The 21247-nt window shown below is 47.4% G+C and overlaps 1 protein-coding gene across 1 annotated transcript; it reads left to right on the top strand.

Moving 5' to 3' along the window:
* The first annotated feature begins 1191 nt into the window (after positions 1–1191).
* fancm (FA complementation group M) lies at positions 1192–20978 on the top strand. Its single transcript, XM_008285387.1, has 20 exons — positions 1192–1359; positions 2255–2387; positions 2546–2638; positions 2804–2908; positions 3448–3626; positions 4753–4959; positions 5046–5286; positions 5377–5525; positions 5937–6107; positions 14315–16088; positions 16592–16671; positions 17315–17383; positions 17501–17620; positions 18256–18412; positions 18511–18617; positions 18696–19120; positions 19199–19274; positions 19382–19733; positions 20096–20390; positions 20474–20978. The coding sequence occupies exons 1-20, from the start codon at positions 1192–1194 to the stop codon at positions 20577–20579; spliced, it is 5007 nt and encodes a 1668-aa protein (XP_008283609.1). The 3' UTR covers positions 20580–20978.
* The last annotated feature ends 269 nt before the right edge of the window (positions 20979–21247 follow it).

Genomic DNA, 21247 nt, shown 5'->3' with positions numbered 1-21247 from the left:
TCCCATCAGGCTGTTTGTTGTTTGTTTGTTTGTTAGCTTTTTCCTTCTTTAATAGGAGGCTGTGAACACGTCTGAGGACGACTGTATGGATCTACATGTGAGTACAGGACATATCTGGTTGTTGTATTTCTTCTCATACGTCTCCTCTTCTAAAGAATCCTGCTCTTCCTTTCACATGAGTGCATTTCACTTAAACTCCATGAACAATAGTGACCTTGCACTGACGAGGCTCCGGCTGATTCCTCAGACTCTCCGTCAGCCTGCTTTGGCAGCAGCTGACGTGTTGCCGGGTTAGAACCATATCATGTGTGATGAAGCACAAACCCGACCAGATGGACCGGCTTGTTTACACTCTCATGACAGAAGGGCCAGGTGATATAGCTGTTGATGTTTTCTCAAAGGTCGGTGGAATTAAAGGCTGTTATTTAACCCTTTGCTTTTGTCTGGCCTAAGCCGTGTGAAGCGCGCTCGCATTTCATCCTCAGAGAAACAGGAAGACGTTTAGCAGAAACGGCCGTCGACTCGGTGAACTCAGGAGGAAGTCGTCGGTTCTGATCTGTTCTGTGTTCTGACCTTCTGGGTTGTTGTGTCTCGCTGTGAGAGCCGTGATTGTCAAGGTTTTGCAATATAGAAGTTGTGTGTGAGGCCTGACGGATGCACGCTGAGTTAAAGTGAAAAGCTGTCTGCATATTCTGTAGATGGAACGTTTTCACCCATCGATGTGAATGACTTTTTTTATCTGGACAATAACTTCTGTCTCTGAGTGGGTAATGACTGAATGCCCTCAGAACATCATTTCTGTGTATCAGTCGGTTCCAACCCACTTCTACTTTCAGGGCAGTTTTTTATTATTTTATTTTATTGTGTTCGGTTTCTAGAGCAGCGGTTCCACTCGGGTGAAATTGAAATTGTAATGACCCAGACTCCCATTATCCGCAGTCGTGACGATGAATAGGTGTTGTTAGAATTGCTTTTTGGACAAAGTGCCTCTGTCTGTTTTCCTATTATTAGGAAACAAGGACAGCAGAAAGACTCCGACGCATTTCAGTGCTATTAAGAAACGACACTTTGATTCAGCGTGTGAAAGCCTGTCTGGCAGCAGAAGGACCTCAGGGTGGATTCAGCATCTCCATCTCAGTGTGACGCCACTCAGGCTAATGCCCCCCAAACACAGGAAGCAGCCTGTTATCGATGACCTACTTATCTGCTCCTTACTCTTCCTTCCAGGTGCTGGAAAAATTCATGTCTCGTCTGGTCCAGAACCGCGTGATGGCCCACAAAGACCTGCGAACGCTCAGCAAATACCAGCTCATCCTGGCCAGGGATCAGTTCCGCAAGAACCCGCCGCCGAACGTCAAGGCATGGACACAAAATTCTTTAATTTAGTTTTTTTCCATGATGTACACAGCTGATTAGAATCACAGGTGCTGCTTTTATATGAGAGTAAAAGGACGAATCAGAAATAGAACTAAAAACATCACGTGTCCCAATTTAGTGTTTAGTAGCATCATTAATTAGTTTACTAACAATTTATTATTTATCAGAGAACTTCTGCCTCATTCAAGGCTCCAGAAACGTGTGTCCAGTGCAATATAATGTACATATGATCTTTCTAAATATTAAATCTGATCCTTGTCCTTGGCAGCTGAATGAAAACAGATGTTTGGATGTTCTGGATAATCAGGGCTCACTAATGAACCCTCAGAGTGTTCTTATTGTGTTAAGTGGGAGTCCATGAGATGGCACCAGGATTTACCCACAACTACAGGACCAGGCTAAATACATTAAATGTGTTACTACGTTGATGAAAGTAGGTCGTTAATCTACTTTGAGATCCAACAAAAGAGTAATTGGTACAGTTGATGACCTGTATTTATGTAGTTCATTAAAACCAGGAGATCCCCCCACAATGGGTGAAGAATAGAAATATACACAAATAAAAGTGGTACAAATGATATCAAACATATCAGCACACAATAAAAATAAAATAAAAGGAGTGTAAGAGATTATACAGATGGTGAAGCTCATATGTAGAATATTTCCTTGGTTCCAAAATCAATTGGAGCATCTTTATTTGCTGCTGACACCAGATATCCAAACACCAACCACCTCCACCCAGCTGGAATCACTGCAGTCACACACAGCTCTACATGTTTTACCTTCTGGACACTGGAAGCTCTGGTGTTTCAGCGTCTCTACGAGCGTTTTCCAGTTTGACAGAACAGTCCCATTCTAACCACTGGTCCTCCTGCAGGGCCGGGAGCAGGGCATGCTGGAGGGCGACTTTGCCCTCTGCATCAGCCTGTACCACGGCTACGAGCTGCTGATGCAGATGGGGCTCCGCTCGCTCTTCTTCTACATCCAGGGCATCATGGACGGATCCAGAGGTCAGTCGCCTCTCCTCCACACTCCTGTCCACAGAGATGCTGATTGACGGACTGTTTCTGCTTCGGCAGATCATCCATCAGCGCCCCTGGGTGTTTGTCCTCCCAGCAGGATGTAATGTTTTGCTGTTTGATGTGAGCTCTCTCTTTGTTTGGCTCAGAGATGTCCAGGGCCAAGAACGAGCTGCAGAGGACGCCCATGTTCATGGCCCTGTACCAGGAGATGGAGACGATGTTCATGAAGCCATCTGCTGGTACATCAGCTCTCATTCATACTGCAAAGTTCAGACTTCTAGACCTGCTGTGTAGTGAGATGAAGCATTTTCACGGAAAGTTCTGCAGACAAAACAAAAGGCCTCCATTTACAAAGTGTTTTAAAATACATTAGTGAGTGTGTGTCCCTCTGATTCATGTTTCAGGTCCAGATGAGCCGTTCATTTACAGCCACCCCAAGCTGCAGAAACTGGAGGATGTTGTGCTGCAGCATTTCAGACTGTGGGCTGAGAGCTCAGCTGGCAATAATGGTGATTTACTTAATATAGCAATGCTATGCAGTGACTCATCCACGGCATGATTGTTCTAGGTCAAAGCTGAGATGTATTATTCTCCTCAGACTGCATCAAAGCAGAAGCAACCGACGTTATGATTAAGTTGTTTAAACGTTATTGCTGTGATTACATTCAACAGGCGACGCTGGAGTTTTATCGTGTGATGTTTGTAGCTTCTGTGAGATTCCTGCTAAATTATTATCACCACAGCGGCCACACAGAGTCCAGAGCTGCTTGCACAACACGTATCCAGAGACAAACGGACTTCCTGAACAAACAGAAGCAGTAAAAGCTTCCAAAATGCAGCAATCTGTGCAGCACAGTTTGATCCAAAACCTGAAAACAAAAGTCAGAAGCATTTTTCATGAGGAGACGTGTTTACTCTGAGCGTGTTCAGATTGGAGAGGATCAAAGACGGGATGCATTCCAGTGGATTAAAACCATAAATACTGAAAGAATTCAGCTCAGAAGAAAGGAATTCTAATCAGGTCCTCCTCTGTCTCCTTCATGTCCAGCTTCGGGCTCTGAGGACGTCAGCACACGCGTGATGATCTTTTCCTCGTTTCGGGAGAGCGTGCAGGAGATCGCGGCCATGTTGAACCGCCACGCTCCGCTCATCAAGGTCATGACCTTCATGGGTCAGGCTTCGGCCGGGAAAGGAGTCAAAGGCTTCACCCAGAAGGAGCAGCTGGAGGTAGGCACTGGTTCCTGTTGTGGTATGACAACTTCTAGAACGTCTTTCCTGTTCAGTCGGTCAGCATCAGTCACACAGCAACACCGTCCCAAAGCCTGGAGAGTGTCTGAAGCTAAAGCGCTAACTGCTAAGCTAAAGTACGAAGTTTCAACAGCCCAGAAAAGGACTTTCTGAGTGTATGATGACAAAAAATCTTCACGTTTATCACTATTATGTAGGGATGCACGATATATCGGCGTCCACATCGGTATCGGCCGATACATTGGTATCGGTCCGATGAGCAAGTTTAGCCGATAATTGTCCAACATCAGCGCTTTCATCTCTACGTCTGATATCGCTGCTATTTCACAGATGTTTTACTTAAATGGTCCTGGACTGAACATTAAATATGTTTAAACATGTTTTACTGTTGTTTCGTAATAAAGAAGACTGTGTGGTCTAATCCGGGCCTCTTCTGAAGAGTTTCCTCACAGTGCTGACTGATGCTCAGTTTTCAGTGTCAACAAAAACTGAATATCGACATCGGTTATCGGCGATATCAGAAATCTTAATATCGATATCGGCCAGGCATTTTAATATCGTGCATCACTACTATTACGCAATATGTTCTCTTCATTTGCACAATATGACTCCTGATTTCCATCAAAACACTTGATGAAGCATTGTGACGTTTAGCTTTCCCAGTTCTCTGGTGTGCAACAAAAAGTCTGTCAGTAGTAGGAAATAAATAAACGTTTCAACAACAACTCCAACAGCTCCTACATAGTCAGAAATATCAGTATAATTTACCGTCCACCCTGTGTCTGGAGATTCATGCAGAAAGGTTCCTGTCTCCCTCCATAGTGGCGACGTGTTGTGGTTCTGAGGTTGACTGGTATCATCAGGTGGTATGATGTGAGTCTGTAAACCAGTATTTTTACGTTATTTGTACTGGTGGTTGCTTAACGCTGTGGTTCCTCTATGCAAAGAGCCTCCACCCTCTCAGCAAATACTGCATATAATGTCCTACATGCTGCTCCACACATACAATAAACAGATCAGGCCTTCTTCTTTAGGACATTCATGAAAGCCTCAGTGTGTTGGATCAGAGAGTTTTCCTATTTATGCTGTTCTTCTTCTCCTGCAGGTGGTCCACAGGTTCCGACACGGAGGCTTCAACACGTTGGTGTCCACTTGTGTGGGCGAGGAGGGCCTGGACATCGGAGAGGTGGACCTCATTGTTTGCTTTGACGCACAGAAGAACCCCATCCGCCTGGTGCAGCGGATGGGACGTACTGGACGCAAGCGGCAGGGACGCATCGTGGTCATCCTGGCTGAGGGACGGGAGGAGAGGGTGGGTGTCCTTCAGTGATGTCCACCTAGTTAAACCCCGCACTGATTCATGACCTGTACCGTAATGTCAGCCTCTGTGTTCCCCAGACCTACAATCAGAGCCAGAGCAACAAGAAGAGCGTGTACAAGTCCATCATAGGGAACAAAAGCGGCTTCCACATGTACCCCAACAGCCCCCGCATGCTGCCGGACGGGCTGAACCCCCGCCTCCATAGAATGCACATCACCTGCGGCCAGTTCGACCACCGGGACACCAGCAGGCGGTCCGGTGGGGGCCGGCGCTCCCACTCCGGGGGACGGGCCTCGCTCATCCACCCTCAGAACCTGAGTAAGCACAAGTGGAGTCGTTTGTTGTCCTGCAGGAGTTTCCTGTTTCCAATGAAAATGGGTTTCTGAGTTTGTTTTTATGTGACGGCAGTTCAACAGGCCAGTGCCACGTCTGACGGGTTTCTGAGCAGCGCCGAGTATTCGCTGTGGGCGTCCACCATGAGGCTGGAGGAGCACGAAGCTCATCCCACCCTCAGACAGTCACACTTTGTGTCCATACCCAGCGACCCACCACCTCAGGTCTCTTTTATTTACAGCTCTGCAGGTTTCTGATTGAGGAGAACATTTTTTTTAGAGGTGATCTTCAGGTTAGCGTGCCACGACAGCCACATGAGAGAAATCACATGTTTTGTCTGTGTTTCACGAAGACAGTGTTTGAAAACATGCAGAACCTGAATGGATCTGAAATATCCTCGTATTTAAACGCTGATATCGTTTAACAGCATCAGTGGTTTCAAAATTCCAGAAAGAAGCCCCCAGTTATTTAAAAATAATCAGGATGCTTTGAGTGGATCTCTGTGGACAGGAGGTTGATGTTAGTTCCACTTTTCAGGTGGAAAAACCTCCGGCTGGAAAATCCTGCATGGAAAAGCCATCATCTATTCAAATATAATGTTTCTGCTTAAACCTGGTTTTGTTTTGTTTTTTTAGCGACAGGAGGAAGTTTCCGACAGCGGCCCAGCGGCCAGGGAGCTGTCTCTGTGGGAATGGAGGCACTGGCAGCACAAGGCGCTTCCCTTCCACGCCGTGGATCATTCCCTCCGCTGCAGCCACTTCGTCAAGGTGATGGAGCTCATAGACGGTATGAAGGAGGAAAACGAGGTGAGAAGGGCAACAGCTGAGTAACGTACCGTCGTTCTGTCGGCACCGCGGCGGCATGAAGCCATTAGCGTCTGTTATGTGGCACGAGTGGGAATTAGGATGAAAATAAACGAGTCTCGAGTGCGTCCAGATAGATCAGAGGTCTGACTCAGAGTGTTTCTGGTGATGGGTTATAAAATGGCATCTTACACAAATCCTGCTCAGTTTCATAATGAAAGCCAGTTCACTGAAGGCCGAGTCAAACTTTACAAACCGGGAGTCAGCTGAGTCGCATGTGAACGCACAACTGTGGTTTGTGTTGAGTTACAAAATTCCGGGTTCTGACCGAAGAGGCAGATTCCTCTCATGATTAACAGGCGCTGTGGCGTAATCGTGGCTTCAGTTAGTTTATAAAAAACAACAACAGATAAATGGTTTATATTTAGAAGGGTGTTTCCAGGCTGCTGCGTTTGTGTCTCATGAATTGAATTCAGCAAAAAGAGCATGAATGAGCAGCGTCACGTCTCCGCTGTTATCGAGCTTTTCTTTAAGCTGCACCAGAACCAGAACCAGTGCTTTTCCGTTGTCTTCACAGAGGAGCCAACCTGTGTTCTTGTCCTCGTGGATGCGAAGCTGCTGAATGTTTAGTTCACCCGCTGACCCGGCAGCGGCCCGGTTCATGAACTCTGGCTGACAGACGACAGCATGTTGTTGTTTTCTTGGGCTGAATGGATCAGTTCTATCAGCGCAGTCATCAGATCTACTGGAGCTGGACGCACAACAGTTGTGGTTTTGTCAAATCTACACAGCATCTGAAGCAGGAGGGGGACAGAACCGGCTCCGAAACCAGACGGTCTTGTTTTAGTGTGATTAGATAATCATTATGCCACCGGTAATTTAACCACAGGTACCGTCTCTCTGACCCTGTTTACGTTCAGCCGACCCGTCCCACTGCACACCTTATCACCAAACATCTCCAAACGGTGTTACGGCGCCTCCTCCTCTCCTCGTCTGCTCTTTCGCCATCGATAAGACGCCCGAATTTGTTCAAATCCTTGAAATTGGGTCAGAGATTATGGTAAAACTGGCTATTGGCTGAAATAACAAGCAGGCTCTTATTACCAGTTTTTTTTTCCACTGTAGGTCTTGGCAAAGCTCAGGAAAGGAGAAAATTAACCCACCTGTATAAACAAAACAGGATTACTCAGTGAAATGGCGGCTAATGTCTCACATGCCTCCAGGACGAATCCAGGTCACCAAACAACCTTGGAGCTCGTTTCACTCATTTGACCGAGTTCGAATGTGACTGTATCGTCTCCCAAAGTAAAGTAAACCCTGTTGACATATATCGTTTATTATTATTATTATTATTATTATTATTATTATTATTATTATTATTATTATTATTANTTATTATTATTATTATTATTATTATTATTATTATTATTATTATTATTATTATTATTATTATTATTATTATTATTATTATTATTTTTATTTTTATTTGTCTGTTTTGCTGCTGAATGTTCCGTCATGTTCGACTGTGGCTGAGCAGGAGGTTTAGAGCTTGTTTTCCAAACACGACACTTCAGGAGCCATGAAAGTAAAGCTGTGGCTAAATAATCAGCTGAACGTCCCTGGACTCATAAAACTAGAGAGTTTCTAAGTTCATCACCGTAACGAGGCCCGTTACAGTCAGACTGATGGATCTCCACAGTCCTCATTTGTAATCCTAATCATAGTAAATGTGTAGATGTTTAGACATAAATGAACTGGTCTCCAGTCACGTACATGCTGTAGGTTCAAGGCCAGAGTTATATAGAAACCTCATCAGGTCATGGAGTCTGATGAGAAAACATCCTAAAGGAGCCGAACCAACATCAAAGACCGTTTTGTCTTTCACAAAATGAAATTAGATTCAGTTTTCAGTGGATGAAACGCAGTGTTTGGAACAGAACAGCGTTTCTTAGAAAGACGTGGTGAGTGTTCGGGTCGCACCGGAGCGTTTTCATAAGATCTGTTTGACATCAAACCCAACATGTTCTTCCCCTGAAACGCTGCCGTAGCTCAAATGTGTTTGAAGACCACAAAGACTGTTTCTCTGCCCAAACAGTGTCTGCTGGTTTTCATTTATCTGAGTCCCAGTCAAGAGTTTTATTCATTTTTATAAAATCCTGATTGCACCACACACACAGAAGTGATTCTTCTTCCAGCGTTAACGCCGCTTCCTGGTTCTCCTCCTGCCGCTGACGGACAGCGCTCGTGGCCCGTGGCCCGGCCGCGGTCCGGCGCTCACCGTGGCTCGCTCGGTTGGCCTCAATCTGCAGAGGGGCCTTCTGAATCTTTTTGTTCCAAACAAACGTTTAAAAAAGAAGCACCTAGATTGAAGGCCAAACACTATTTTCCTTAGAACTGGTCCCACACCTTTCTCCTCCTCGCCCCACAAGCCGTTCCAGTCCTTTAAGGCCTTTCATGCCAGTCCAGTGAGTGTTTCTCATTGCGCTGCCTCGGTCTCTGTATGATGAGAGACTCATGGCAGCAGCAGGCAGCAGGCCTCCTCTCCTGTGATTACATAACAGTTCTCTGAACTGTTACATAAAGCCAGGAAGCTGGAAGTAGGTCGGGCCTCGGTGACCTAGAATCTCAGTCATTAAGCTCCACTGCTGCATCCGAGGCGTCGAGCGCTCTGCACCCAATTAAAAAACACACGCAGAAAACTTTAAAGTACAAACTAAAGAGAATTAAAATGGTGCACAGGTTGCCCTTTCAGATGGGTTGTTGCCTGTGGATGGTTATCTGCAGACAGTTGTTCCTGATTGTGCTGGTTTAGTTGTTTAAAGAGCCAGACAGAACCAGTTTCTGGATCCACTGCTTCTCTGCAGCATTCAGCACATTATTCCACAAGACAGAAGCGCTGGTTCATTTTCACACCTTCGTATTGTAAAAACAGTGTCTTGCTTTGTGTTTGTGGGACTTTCCGGCCGAGGACTCGTGTCTCACACTCGCTTACTGTTGACGTCTGGACGTGTTGCAGCTTGACGCTGTTGCCTGTCTGGTGAGGAGGCAGCTTCCAAAGCCTCATGCTGTGCCTTTGGATCGCTCTCTGCTTTTGTTTTTTACTCAGATTCATAGATTTCTCAGTTGTCGTCTCAGGGCCAAACAAGCCGAAACGTCTACGCAAATCCTCGCTGTTTGCGGCCCGTGACTTTAGCTGTTATTGTCTCGTAGCAGCTGAAGCGCCTCTAATCCTCATTTGACTCTGATGCCTCTTGCATGTTCAGTTTGCTGCAAGTCTGAGTTTCATTTGAATGGAGGGCAGGTGGTGCTGTCAGTGTGTCACCAATCAGAGAACAAAGGCGCCCCGGGACGCCTCATCCTGTTTGGAAACAGAGCAATGAAGACTCATTAATAGAGACGAAGCTGCTCTGTGTGCTCATGAGCATCGCCTCCTACGACCGGTGCTATGAGACAATCGGCACAGAGAAGTTTCCTTCAGCGCTCGGCGTGAAACGACGTGAACCGTCTGACCTTCCAGACCTCCGCGGCGCTGGTTCTGTTCTCAGCATCGAGGTTGTTTTATGCTTCCACATCTCTACATCCAGAGACTTAATCTGATCGTTAATTAATTGCACATCGGGGACGTTGAGGTTAATCCTGCATGAATCCAGTTCTAGTCATTATTTTTCAGCGGCAAGGAGCGTCGGAAAAGGTGTGGGAGCTCGTTAGAGATAAAACAAACTCCATGATGTCCAGTGCAGCTACGTCCTTGACTGTCTGAACGCCCTCGTTTTGTTTTTTGCTCTTTTAGTTTTTTGCTCTTTTAGTTTTTTGCTCTTTTTGTTTTTTGCTCTTTTAGTTTTTTTCTCTTTTAGTTTTTTGCTCTTTTTGTTTTTTGCTCTTTTTTTTTTTTTTTGCTCTTTTTGTTTTTTGCTCTTTTTGTTTTTTGCTCTTTTGTTTGGTTTGTTTTTTCTGGTTTCCGTGTTGAGACAATGTGCTGCAGCTTTGGTCGTTTTCAAAACAGACGGCTCAGAGCGAAAGCTGCATCTACAGTAAGGGCTGCAGAAGTTTGAAGGATTAGCATAAGATGGATTACCCTAAAAAAGAAAAGCAGTTCTCAGATTTATCACAATGCTGTCGTATGAACACGTTGCTGGTGCAGCAGAATCAGCCCGGCTGGTCGGTACCACACCAACCTGTTGTCCTCTGAACACACTCATGCATATGGAGCAGCGTGCAGCCCCGTAAGCATCGCCTCGCTGTTTATGTTGGTTTCAGTTAACCCTTCCAGCACTACAGGTCGCTGTACCGGTCTGCAGCTTTCACCCCGTCAGAGTAAACTTCCAGACATATGTAACCGTCAACTCGTCTGCTTCTGATTGATCCCAGATATGTGATGATGTGACGTCTGCTGAAGGATTCATGAGTAATTAATCTAAACCATGTCTGATCTGAGTGTTGAGATAAAAACACAACATCCCAGTTTGTCATCCACAAACTCTCCTGTTGTACTCTACTGAGCAGACGTTTCACTGATATAGAGGAAGATATCAAACTGTTATCCAATTACTAAAACAAAGAAGCTCGTGTGTAACCATGGCGATGACTTTCTTCACTGTGATCAACAAAGAAAAACATATAAATATAATAATAATAAATATGGGCAAACTAAATGGACTGTAGATGATTAATGAATACACACATTTTGTATTTGACCAATAAACCTTTTTTTACAGCAGAGATGAATCCTAGCAGGTGAGGCGTATTCGCCGAGCTCCTCTTCCAGCTGCTGTGCATGCTGGGTAATCGGCAACCTCAAGGGCTGAAAAATAAAAATGGCGAAAAGTGAAAGTCCTCCAGCAGTCAGTCAGTCAGTCCCCCATGTGTAGTGTCCTCAGCTGTCCTGCAGAAATAAACAGGTTTTTATTTTATTTTATTAAATTTTTATTTCATTTATTGAGTTAAAACAATTAAACGTGACACAAACGTTCCTGAATGAAAGGAGCAGAAAGAAGATTAATCTGATGCTATCGGCCGCCTTTAACCAAAGAAGTTACAGAAAGCATCAACAACACGATAAACACCAAAATATTCACTATAAAACAACAACGACATGAAACAGCCGTCCTTCAGTCATTATTTACTCTCTACAGTCAGACATAATGAACAGATCTCCTCAACAGACTGCCTTTAATTGTTCTTTAAATGTAAACCCTGATGATGTTTCCAGCCTGGTTCAGATGGTCCATGGAGCTGAATTCCATGTCCATGACGACTACACGGGGCGTGAGCTTTTACATAATTCACCCCTTTAAACCGTATTAAGGCTTCACACAGCTGAGGGCGTGGCGGCTGTGAGCGACGCAGGAGTGCCGCTTTGAGACGCTCCACAGCGCTGAGACGTCGGCTTTCTCCACCATCTTCCTCATTTCTGGATTAGCGGGGAGTCGGGTGGAGTCGGGCCATGATGACCCTCAGATTTCACCACACGGCGGCTCATCCGTCTGCGTAGAGTCACTGATGGAAGCTCGCTGTCATGTTTACTGGTGGAGTCATGTGACTCACCGCCATCAGACGGAGGCAGAAGCAGGTTTGTTGTTTGTTCTGCTGCCTGTGTGGCACCAGGAGGCAACAACAAGCAGCAAGCTCACCCTGAACATGTTCTGCAGAGGAGTTAGATCGTGATCAATAAGGCCGCCGTGCTCCTATTTACAGTGGATTATACATTTTAGCTGTGATTGGTTTGAATCACGTGTCAAACACGAGGCCCGCGGGCCAAATCCGGCCCGCCATGTCGGTTTATGTGGCCTGTGAGAGATGTGTTCCCTCGTCTGATAGATTAATGAGATTTACATAATATAACATAATATAATGTTATAAATCAGGTTAGAATAACGCAGCAATGTACCTACACATATTTTATTTTAGGTAAAGACGTGCACAGTATTTGTACTTAGAATAAACAATCAAATGCAGAGACGATTATTTAACAATACGTTCAGGAGACGTTACATTCAATCAGTCTTATGGTTACAGCTGGATGCTGATGTGGCTCCTCTGGTTTAAATACAAACAAACCAGTCAAAGCATTTTTATATTTACCTACAACAGAAGGACAGTGTGGTGCTGCTGGACCACTGTGTTCTGACGATGGGTTGGCTGTTTGTATTTTTAATTTGTCCAAATGTCTGTGAGAAAAGCCTTTTCAGTGACATTTAATAGTACATTTTTATTTCGTCCTCCGTGCTCATTGGCTATCTGTGACTTCTATCCCTGTGAGCTCCAACCATCCAGTCTTCTCTCCCGACGCTCGTCCCGCCATAATCCAGGCTGAGCTCTGCCCAATCAGTACGGCGTCAGACCACCGGTGGAGCTCCAAGCAGCAGCACAGCGTCCACCGGCATGCGTTAACTGTCCCGTTTCCAAGATGATTTCTGTTAAATGAACATGTTTTATTTGATCCTAACATCACCGATGACGTCAGCCCGGCCTTGGCTGCCAATTAGTGAAGTGACGGCTCAGAGATGTAAACAGATTGCTTTTTCCTCTTTGTTCTGTCAGAAGCCTCACCTGTGGAAAGTATTTGGCCCTCGGTGAGAAAACCGAGCGCTGAAATGTTAATTACAGAGTGAGCTTGTTTGTCTAGTTGAAGGATTAATGCAGCTCAAGGTGTGAAGTCATACTCAGAAGAAGTCATCGTGGTTGTTTAAGACGATAAATCTCTTTGGTTTCACTTTGTCAGGGTGGAACGTTTTCTAACTGACAACTACAAACTTTATAAAGAATCCAGGCGACTGAGTGACTTTCTCCTGAACAACCCTCCTGCCTGTTCCTTATGGAGCCGTCTGTAGGATTCTGACCTGTTTGGTTCCTGACAGATGGATCCTGATGTTTGGATTCTCTGACTTCTCCTTAAGCACAGCCATGAGGTTGACATTTGGTTTTTAATTAAATACGTCACCAATTACTTGACTGATTACCGTGTCATTTGGTTTGAAGAGCTCTGTGGTCACAAGAAGATGAGCTATAAAGCCGGTGGTGTTGTTTTCTCCCTGTAGCACCATCAGCAGACCAGATGATCCTTTTCCTTAAAAATAAAAAAAGACTCTTTGGTACAGATGCTCCTTGTGCCTCTAATGACCGTGGTGGAGCCCTGGTCTTCCTCTGGCACCACCACGGTGTTGGTGTTCTAGTTTTTAGGTCAAACATCTCTATGATCCTGGATGGATTCAACACAGTCACGTTCCCTTCAGTGATGCTTAAATGTTCTGCTGTTTGCTTTAAACATAACAACAGCTTTCCAGACAGACACATCATTAAATCTAGATGGTCAGTACGCAGGTCTCAGCTCGTTCAGCTGATGTGTGACTTATTCCACAGTTTATGTGCCATGACAGCAAATTCACAAAATCCCAGACTTACCAACTGGGAGTGTGTCTGCTGGTTGGTATGGGCTTTGTAGGTCACAGATATAGCTCCCATTCAATCCATTTAATGCCGTGTTGTGGAGTAATTGGGGTAATGTGTTCTCTTCTTGTATTTCACAGCTTTGCAGTTGTGTTTTGGGTTTAGTGCCTTTTTACTGAGACCAGACAGAATGCAGTTAAACCAGACGGATGTTAAACATGCATACAACCTGTTTTTCTTTTTTCATACGTTTGGTTCTCTTCTGTTTCATTTCCACCCTCTATCTGGTGCAGTATGTTTCTCTCCGTACACCCTCCACATTAGCCGTCCTCTCCTTCCTGCTCTCGGCTCACTGAGCATCGTCCTCCTGCTGGCCACAGGTTCGATGGCGCCCTGTCGACCCACCAGGACACCACTCCAGATGAATCATTTCCAGGACATGTGGTCTGTCCAGATGACAGGTGCTGGAGGAGTCCAGCCTGTGTGTGTTCTCATTTGGAGCAAATGCACACATCTATTGTCCTGTTGAAATGACTGTCCTGGAGAGAAAAAGGAAATGAAGTGGTTCTCGTTCTCGCTGTTTCATAAAAAAACGATGAATTGAAATGTTACGTCAGGCTTCTGTGCGTCCATGTGCGGCTGCAATGTGACATCTCTGTTCAGAGGAGACTTCCTGATTAGATTACTGTGTGAACACGAAGAGACGAGCTGCTGGATCGGTGAAGTGGTCGCTCTAAATGCCACGTCTGCTGCGTTAAAGGTTTCAGGTCTGAAGTTTGATTGCAGGGATCTGTTCTGATACGACTTTCTGTGTTTGTGTTCAGGGGGAATGTCGTTACGAGAAGGAGCTCCTCCCCTACCTCGACGAGGGCGACGGCGTGAAGAGCAGGCAGAAGAAACCGAAGGCCACAAAGGTTAAAAGGACCAACAGTAAAGCCAAACCGTCGCACTCGTCCTGGTCTGAACTGGAATGCATCGACGAGGAAACGGACACACGGACGGCGGGGTTGTTTTCCGCTCTGGCCACGACGAAACAGAGGCTACCTGTTGAGCGTATCGACGGCGTCAGAGGTCCCTCAAGACTCGAAGCGGTTGGTTCCGACTGTCCGGTCGCTGATATCGACGACGACTGTGTCATTGTCCGTGAGGATGCAGTGAAAGACGATTTAGATCCTCTAAACTCAGACGATGTCTCACAGCTGATTGCTAAAAACGATGAAGACGTTGAACTTCAGGCGATGTTCTACCTTCCCAGATGGGATTCGGCGCCGCTGCTGCGCTCTGACAAGCTCCTCCCAGCGACGGACGAGAGTCTGAAGGTCATCCTGGCCAACGTGGCCGAGCTGCTGTCACGATCTCCGCCGTCGCTGACCAACGTTTTAGAAGCTCCGTCACCTCCTCCCTCTCCTCAGCCGTCCCCCCAGCCGTTTGTGGTCAGCTTTACCTTGGATGTGGACGACGAGGACGAGGACGAGTTGATGATAAGAGATGCTGATGATTTAGCCCCCAGGCCAGAGTCAGACAAGTCTCCACCTGGTGAAAAGGCCAGTAAACTCTCTCCCAGTTGGCCCGGTCAGAAGAAGGAAGCTGTCAGCGTGGCGGCCGACAGTCCGACTTGGGACGAGGTTTTTGAGGACCAAGAAGTAAATGATGACAAAAGGGAGACGGATGGTGACGTGTGCGATGACTTTACGGTGAAACTGGTTCACGAGGAACCGAGTGAGGACAGCTTGGGCGGTGTGGGGGATGAGGAAGTGCCGCCCTCCACAGACGGAGGCGTGAAAGACGACGGAGCCTCTCAGTGCAGCTCCCATATGGATGAGAGCATAGACTTATTTGAGGATGACGAAGCCTTCCTGCAGATGACCATCCCAGATGTCCTCACGCCCAGGACTTCCCCCGTCGCTGACGACATTCCCGATATCACAGAGAGGACGTCTGAAGCCGTGCACACGCCAACGAATCCACGCAGCGCTGCACAGTCAGCTGACGGCACACGGACGATTGAATCATCAGGCACAAAGCACAGAACTCCGACTTTAAATGCCAAGCAGGTAGCTCAGGACACAGACACCCACAACACTACAGAGATGAACCTCACCAGACAAACTAAACCTGTAACAGACAGTTCAATGACAGACACGTCGAGCAGACAGCATTTTAAATCTCCTACAATGCAGGAACATGCTGAACTGTTGGACAGCGCCCACGACTTCTTTTCTGTCAACTTTGACCTTGGCTATTCACTGGAAGACTCTGATGATGAAGGAGCAGCAGATGCTTCTCCTGCCCCTAAACAGCAGACTGACTCTGCTGTGGGTTTGCCGGCTGCTTCTAGCTCTTCTACCCCCTATAGCAGCTTCACGATACCGAGAGCATCCGCCCTGCGTAGCCAACCCAAGTTATCCTCACCACAGTCAGAGCAACGGACGTCTACCAGCGGTGCACTCCCGTCTCCGATCACATCGCCAGCAGTGAGGCGGACGCTCATGCCTGGTCTCAGGAGGCCTGCATGCTTGAAACGGAGACGTCCAGAAGGTGTGGCAGCAGAGGGGCTGGGTGAGGACAACACCACCAGTGAGGAGCCTCCTCATCCAGGTTTGATCAGTCTTCAGAAAACACGATGCCTGAGCTTCAAGTTTCTATAGACTGGTTTATTTAGAGGGCTGCACGGTGGTTCAGTGGTTAGCACCGTGGCCTCACAGCTAGAAGGTCGCCGGTTGGCGTCCCGGTGAGGACACCCGGGATCTTCCTGCGTGGAGTCTCCATGTTCTCCCCGTGCAGCGTGGGTTCTCTCCGGGTTCTCCATCTTCCTCCCACAGTCCAGAAACATGCTGAGGTTAATTGGTGATTGTAAATTGTCCGTAGGTGTGAATGTGAGTGTGCTTGGTTGTCTGTCTCTAAGTGTAGTCCTGTGATAGACTGGTTACCTGTCCAGGTGAACCTGCCTTCACCCTCAGTCAGCTGGGATAGGCTCCGCCCCCCATGACCCTGGTGAGGACTAAGGTGTAGAGATGATGGATGGATGGTTTGTTTTGTTCCAGTCCAGTTTGAATCTGCTGTGAAGACTCGTGTGTTGGTGTCGTCCTCTGTCTCCATAGATCCCAACAGCGACAGTGAAGACGAGGTTGTTCTTCATAAAAGAAGACATCTGGTCAACCCCTTGTCGTCCCCAGAAGTGGTGAGCAGAGCTTGTGGATAACACAGCTACAAGTGACGGTTATTTGTGATTTAATTTCATGAAGCTGCTGATTGTTTTGTCTTTAAAGTGGCAGAACTTTTAGAAAAGTGCTCATGGTGGTGTAGCTGAAGCAGTTTAAAGACATGAATGTTATTCACATGTGAGGAGCTGGAAACTTCTTCTTTCAACCATTTGTCTCTATGAAGCCTCTTTCTGTGGATGTTCCCACACAGAGCGGACAGCCGGCAGCCATGATTGGACTTAAATCACCACTTCTGATGAATGTTGTTTTCTGCATACATAGATATACATATACACATACTTATACATATACATATACACATACATGTACACATACACATACACATACATATACACGTACACATACATATAATACATGACAAACACTGGATCCATAAATGTTCCAGTAAAGACAGGAGATATCTGATTCAGACTCATTTACCTCTGTACGTCACTTCCAAGGTGCCTGCAGTTGTCATGGCAACCAGCTTGTAAGCAGTGACGATGCGTTCTGATAGGTCATCCTGATTTAGAACGAGCTGTGTGGTCCACACTGACAACCTGTTCACAGGTAGAGACGCTGCACACACGGCATTCAAAATGTGAACTTTGTCTCCGCTAGTCCAAGATCACCAGCGACGTGGACTCCCCGTTGGTGGTGAGAAGAAGACCTGCTGCTGCCCTGGACACTGTGAGATCCACCAAACATCACGTCTCCATCTAACACGGTTCATCTGATTTAAACTCTCAGCATCCACTGACATGCAGCAGCCTGAAGCTTTAGCTCGCTCTCTTCTCTCCCCTCCAGTCTGATGAAACGGAGCATGGAGCTGTGTCCGATGACGACTTCCAGACCGAGTCCGTGTTCACGCGCAGAACCACACCAAAGGAACCTCAGAGGCAACGGGTCCAGCGGGCCGGAGCCCAGGTCTGCACGGCAACAGGACGCTGTGATCTGAATCTCAGTCATGTCCTTCACTTCCATGTTTTCATGTTGCTGCACATAAGAACACACATGCAGCCCGATCATGGTTCTGTTGAGCAGAAGCTGACTGGACTTTACACGGTCTGAGCCCTTCTTCCTTCTGTTCGACCTTTAAACCTGCGATGATTGATTTTTGGGGGTAGAGACGGTACTAACGCGTCACTTCCAGCATACTTACGCTCTTTAATCTTAGGTGCTCATGTCTACCAACTCCTGAGGCGGATGTCAGCGTTTTTAGATGCTAAATGCTCCACTCTTGGTTTTTGACCTTTTGCGTGCAGACGGCTGCCTGCCGCGGCTCAAACCAACGCTGTGATAGTGTAGACGGTAACGCCAGAGCTTCAGTAGGACCACAGACTGACCATACGTCTCTGTGAGGCTGCAGCTTTCAGCTTGTTTTCACAGTGTCACTTGATAAATTAGAGGAAATGTTATTGCTGCTGTTTTTCTCTTTTTCGACAGTGAAACTTTCCTCCAAACACCCTCTCTCCTTTTCTATAAATGTCACTTCATTAAATGTCTGTCAGCTGCGCAGGCATCTTCATCAGCCCTGACATTTTCCGTCGCTCCTTTGTCAGCACGACGTACGCCGAAAAGGCCGTCAGTTCCTGGATGAAGAAGCGGCGCTGTCGGAGGACGAGGACGTTTCATCTGATGAAGACGACGGAGACGAGCAGAACCGGTCTCTGGACGGCTTCGTGGTCGACAACACGCACGCCTCACAGGGACTGAATGGTAATTCAGGATTGTTTTTGGGGGATGTTACTGGAGGCTCAATGAATTGTTCTGTGACCTTTACATTCTGCCGTCCTGTCTGCTCCACTCTGCGTCAGACTCGGAGATGCACGCACATTACCTGAAGTCGGTGAGAAGCCCTGCAGCCCAGGGCAAATTCAAGATGTCCTACAGAAACCGTCACAACATGGACATCTTTTCCCAGGTACACTCCAGCTCCAAAGCAGCCAGATCCCAGCCTTTAGCCTCGACTCTGACTCTGTTCCATGTTCTCTGGAATCAGGTGCCCGAGATGGACGAGACGTATGCCGAGGACAGCTTCGTGGTGGGCAGCGACGTGGAGGAGCCGGACAGCAGCGAGGAAGAGGCCGAGGACGTCGAGCTCATGCCCGAGGCCTCGTACGTGGACGGCAGAAGGCAGTACGCCACCAGACGCCGTGTTTTCCTGCACAAAGCCAGAGCGAGAGGCGGCGCTCAGACCGGAGCCGACCCTCCATCAGAACAGAGAGCCGCGACCAAAACCAAACGCACCCGGGTCATACGCATCGACGATTCCAGTGAGGATGATATGGAGGACGTTAGTGAAGGGAAGAGCCTCACAACAGGAGAGGGCGCTGTTCCCGTTTCCTCTGCGACTATCGCATCAAAGGTGTCGTTGTTGAGTAAAGCTCAGAGGAGCTCAGTGAGCGGAGAGCAGCAAAGTGAGAGGTGAAGACGTCTACATGCTTGTTCACATCCACAAACGCTCAGCAGCCAACTGAGCGATAATTCTTTCTCCTCCTGCAGGTGTCGCCAGAGGTTAGAAAATCAACATCTCCTCTCCGACGAGCTCGACTTTACGGAGCCTCAGTCAAAGAAACAGGTACGAGAAAACCAGAGGACACGTGTACGGTCCTGTCCCGTGGATCACAGAGCGTGTATAAATACAAGACATCACTGAAGTAACTCCACTGAGGTTTTGTTTTCCAGACCCTCGCTGCCACTTCTTCCCTGCCTCAGAAGTCCACTGGGCCGGGTTTACCTGTCCCGCCCCCGGCCTCCACCTCCACCGGGTCCGTCAGCATCCTGGTGGACAGCAGCTGCATCAGTGGCGGCGTGGAGCTCATCACCAGCCTGCGTCAGCGACACGCAGCCGCCGTCCACGTCTGCTCGCTGGGAGGCAGCTACTTCATCGTCAGCAACCGCATGGCGGTGGAGAGGCACAGCCAATCAGATTTAGCCGCAACGCAGAACCGGACACAGCTGGCCGAAAGGGTGAAGAGCCTGCAGGCGTTGTTTGAGCGCGTGTGTCTGATCGTGGAGAAAGACCGAATCAAGAAAGGTGAGGTTTTAAAATTCAGGTCTGTATTTGCAGGAAACACTCATAAATAAGATGTTCGTCCCTACAGCTCCCCGAGCTGAGCCGGTGATCCATGAGCAGGGCTGCAGTCCCCTGATGCAGCGGTCGTGGGTTCGACTCCCACTCATGACCCTCAGCTGCAGGTCTCTCCCGTTCTTCTCCCCGTCCTGTCTCTCTACTGCTCTGAATAAAAGCAAAAAGCCCCAAAAACATAACAAAATTTTAAAAATAAGATGTTTTCCAAAACTTCAAACTGTTTTTTATCGTATTTAAGCAGCTTAATCCTCAGATTCATGCAGAAATAAAACTAGAAGATGATTCAGAAGCTCTGTGTTGACGTCCAGGTGAGGCGTCACGTCCATTTCAGCAGACGCGTTTCTACGACTGCACCTTGGCGGCGCTGGTGCGCGCCGGCGTCCGCCTGCTGTGGAGCGACGGTGCCGAGGAGAGCGCGGGCCTGATGGCGGACCTGGCCCGACTGGAGCAGCGGAAAGGTCAGGGCATCGGCGTACCGCTGGAGGTCACAGGGCAGCACAGGGAGGAGGCCCTGCAGGTGTTCCTGAGCATGCCCTCAGTCAGCTACGTCCACGCACTCAACATGAGCCACAGCTTCGGCTCAGTCGAGGAGCTGATAAACAGGTAACAGCAGTACAGTGTCACGTAGCAATGCCTTTCTGTCTTCGGTGTAACATCTCCTCTTGCTCCTCGTGTTCCTCCTGCAGCCCGGTTGAAGCCATACAGAAGGCAGGGTGCATGAGTCGGACCAGAGCCGAGGAGATCTATCGCTTCCTGCGCTACTCCTGCGACACATTCCTCATGAATGCATGAAAAGCAGGAAGAAAAGCTGCTGGTGCACACAGATGGAGAAACGACAGGAATTCCAAATACATCTCCATCATTCCTCCCTTCCTACCGGTGCACCTTGACTTCTCCCTGCCTTTCCTTTGCCTCCTTCCAGGAAGCAGCCAACACCAGTCGCTGCCTCACATTGCTGCTGAAGAGCCTCGTCATTTTTTGCACAAACTGAAGTTGCACAGCACTGGTCTTCATGTAACACCAGGCCTGTGTGATATGGAGCTTACTGTTTATTTCTCGTCATGTGGGTGAGTTCCCTGAAGACTCGATAAAGCAACGCTGTGAGAACAAGAATCAAATAACTTATTGTTAAAATGATGGATACCTTAATATGTGTCAAAGGTCTTTAATAAAAAAAAGGGATTTTTTTTACATGAGAGTATTTTTCAGCTTATTGTTGACAAATTTAAATCTAATCCACAAAGTGATTTAATGCAGTAATATTCACCAACAACCGCTACAGGCTGGTGTTTGGTCGCATTTCTTTTTTGATTCATTTAAACAACTTATTTATTCATTTTTTTTGTCTGTTTTGGGATTGTTGGACGTCCTGGTGGGCTGCACGGTGGATCAGTGGTTAGCATCGTGGCCTCACAGCTAGAAGGTCGCCGGTTGGCGTCCCAGTGAGGACAGGTGAGGAT

The sequence above is a fragment of the Stegastes partitus genome, unplaced genomic scaffold, assembly GCF_000690725.1.
Source record: "Stegastes partitus isolate 25-593 unplaced genomic scaffold, Stegastes_partitus-1.0.2 Scaffold399, whole genome shotgun sequence".
NCBI lineage: Eukaryota > Metazoa > Chordata > Actinopteri > Pomacentridae > Stegastes > Stegastes partitus.
This window is presented reverse-complemented; position numbering and strand designations above follow the sequence as displayed.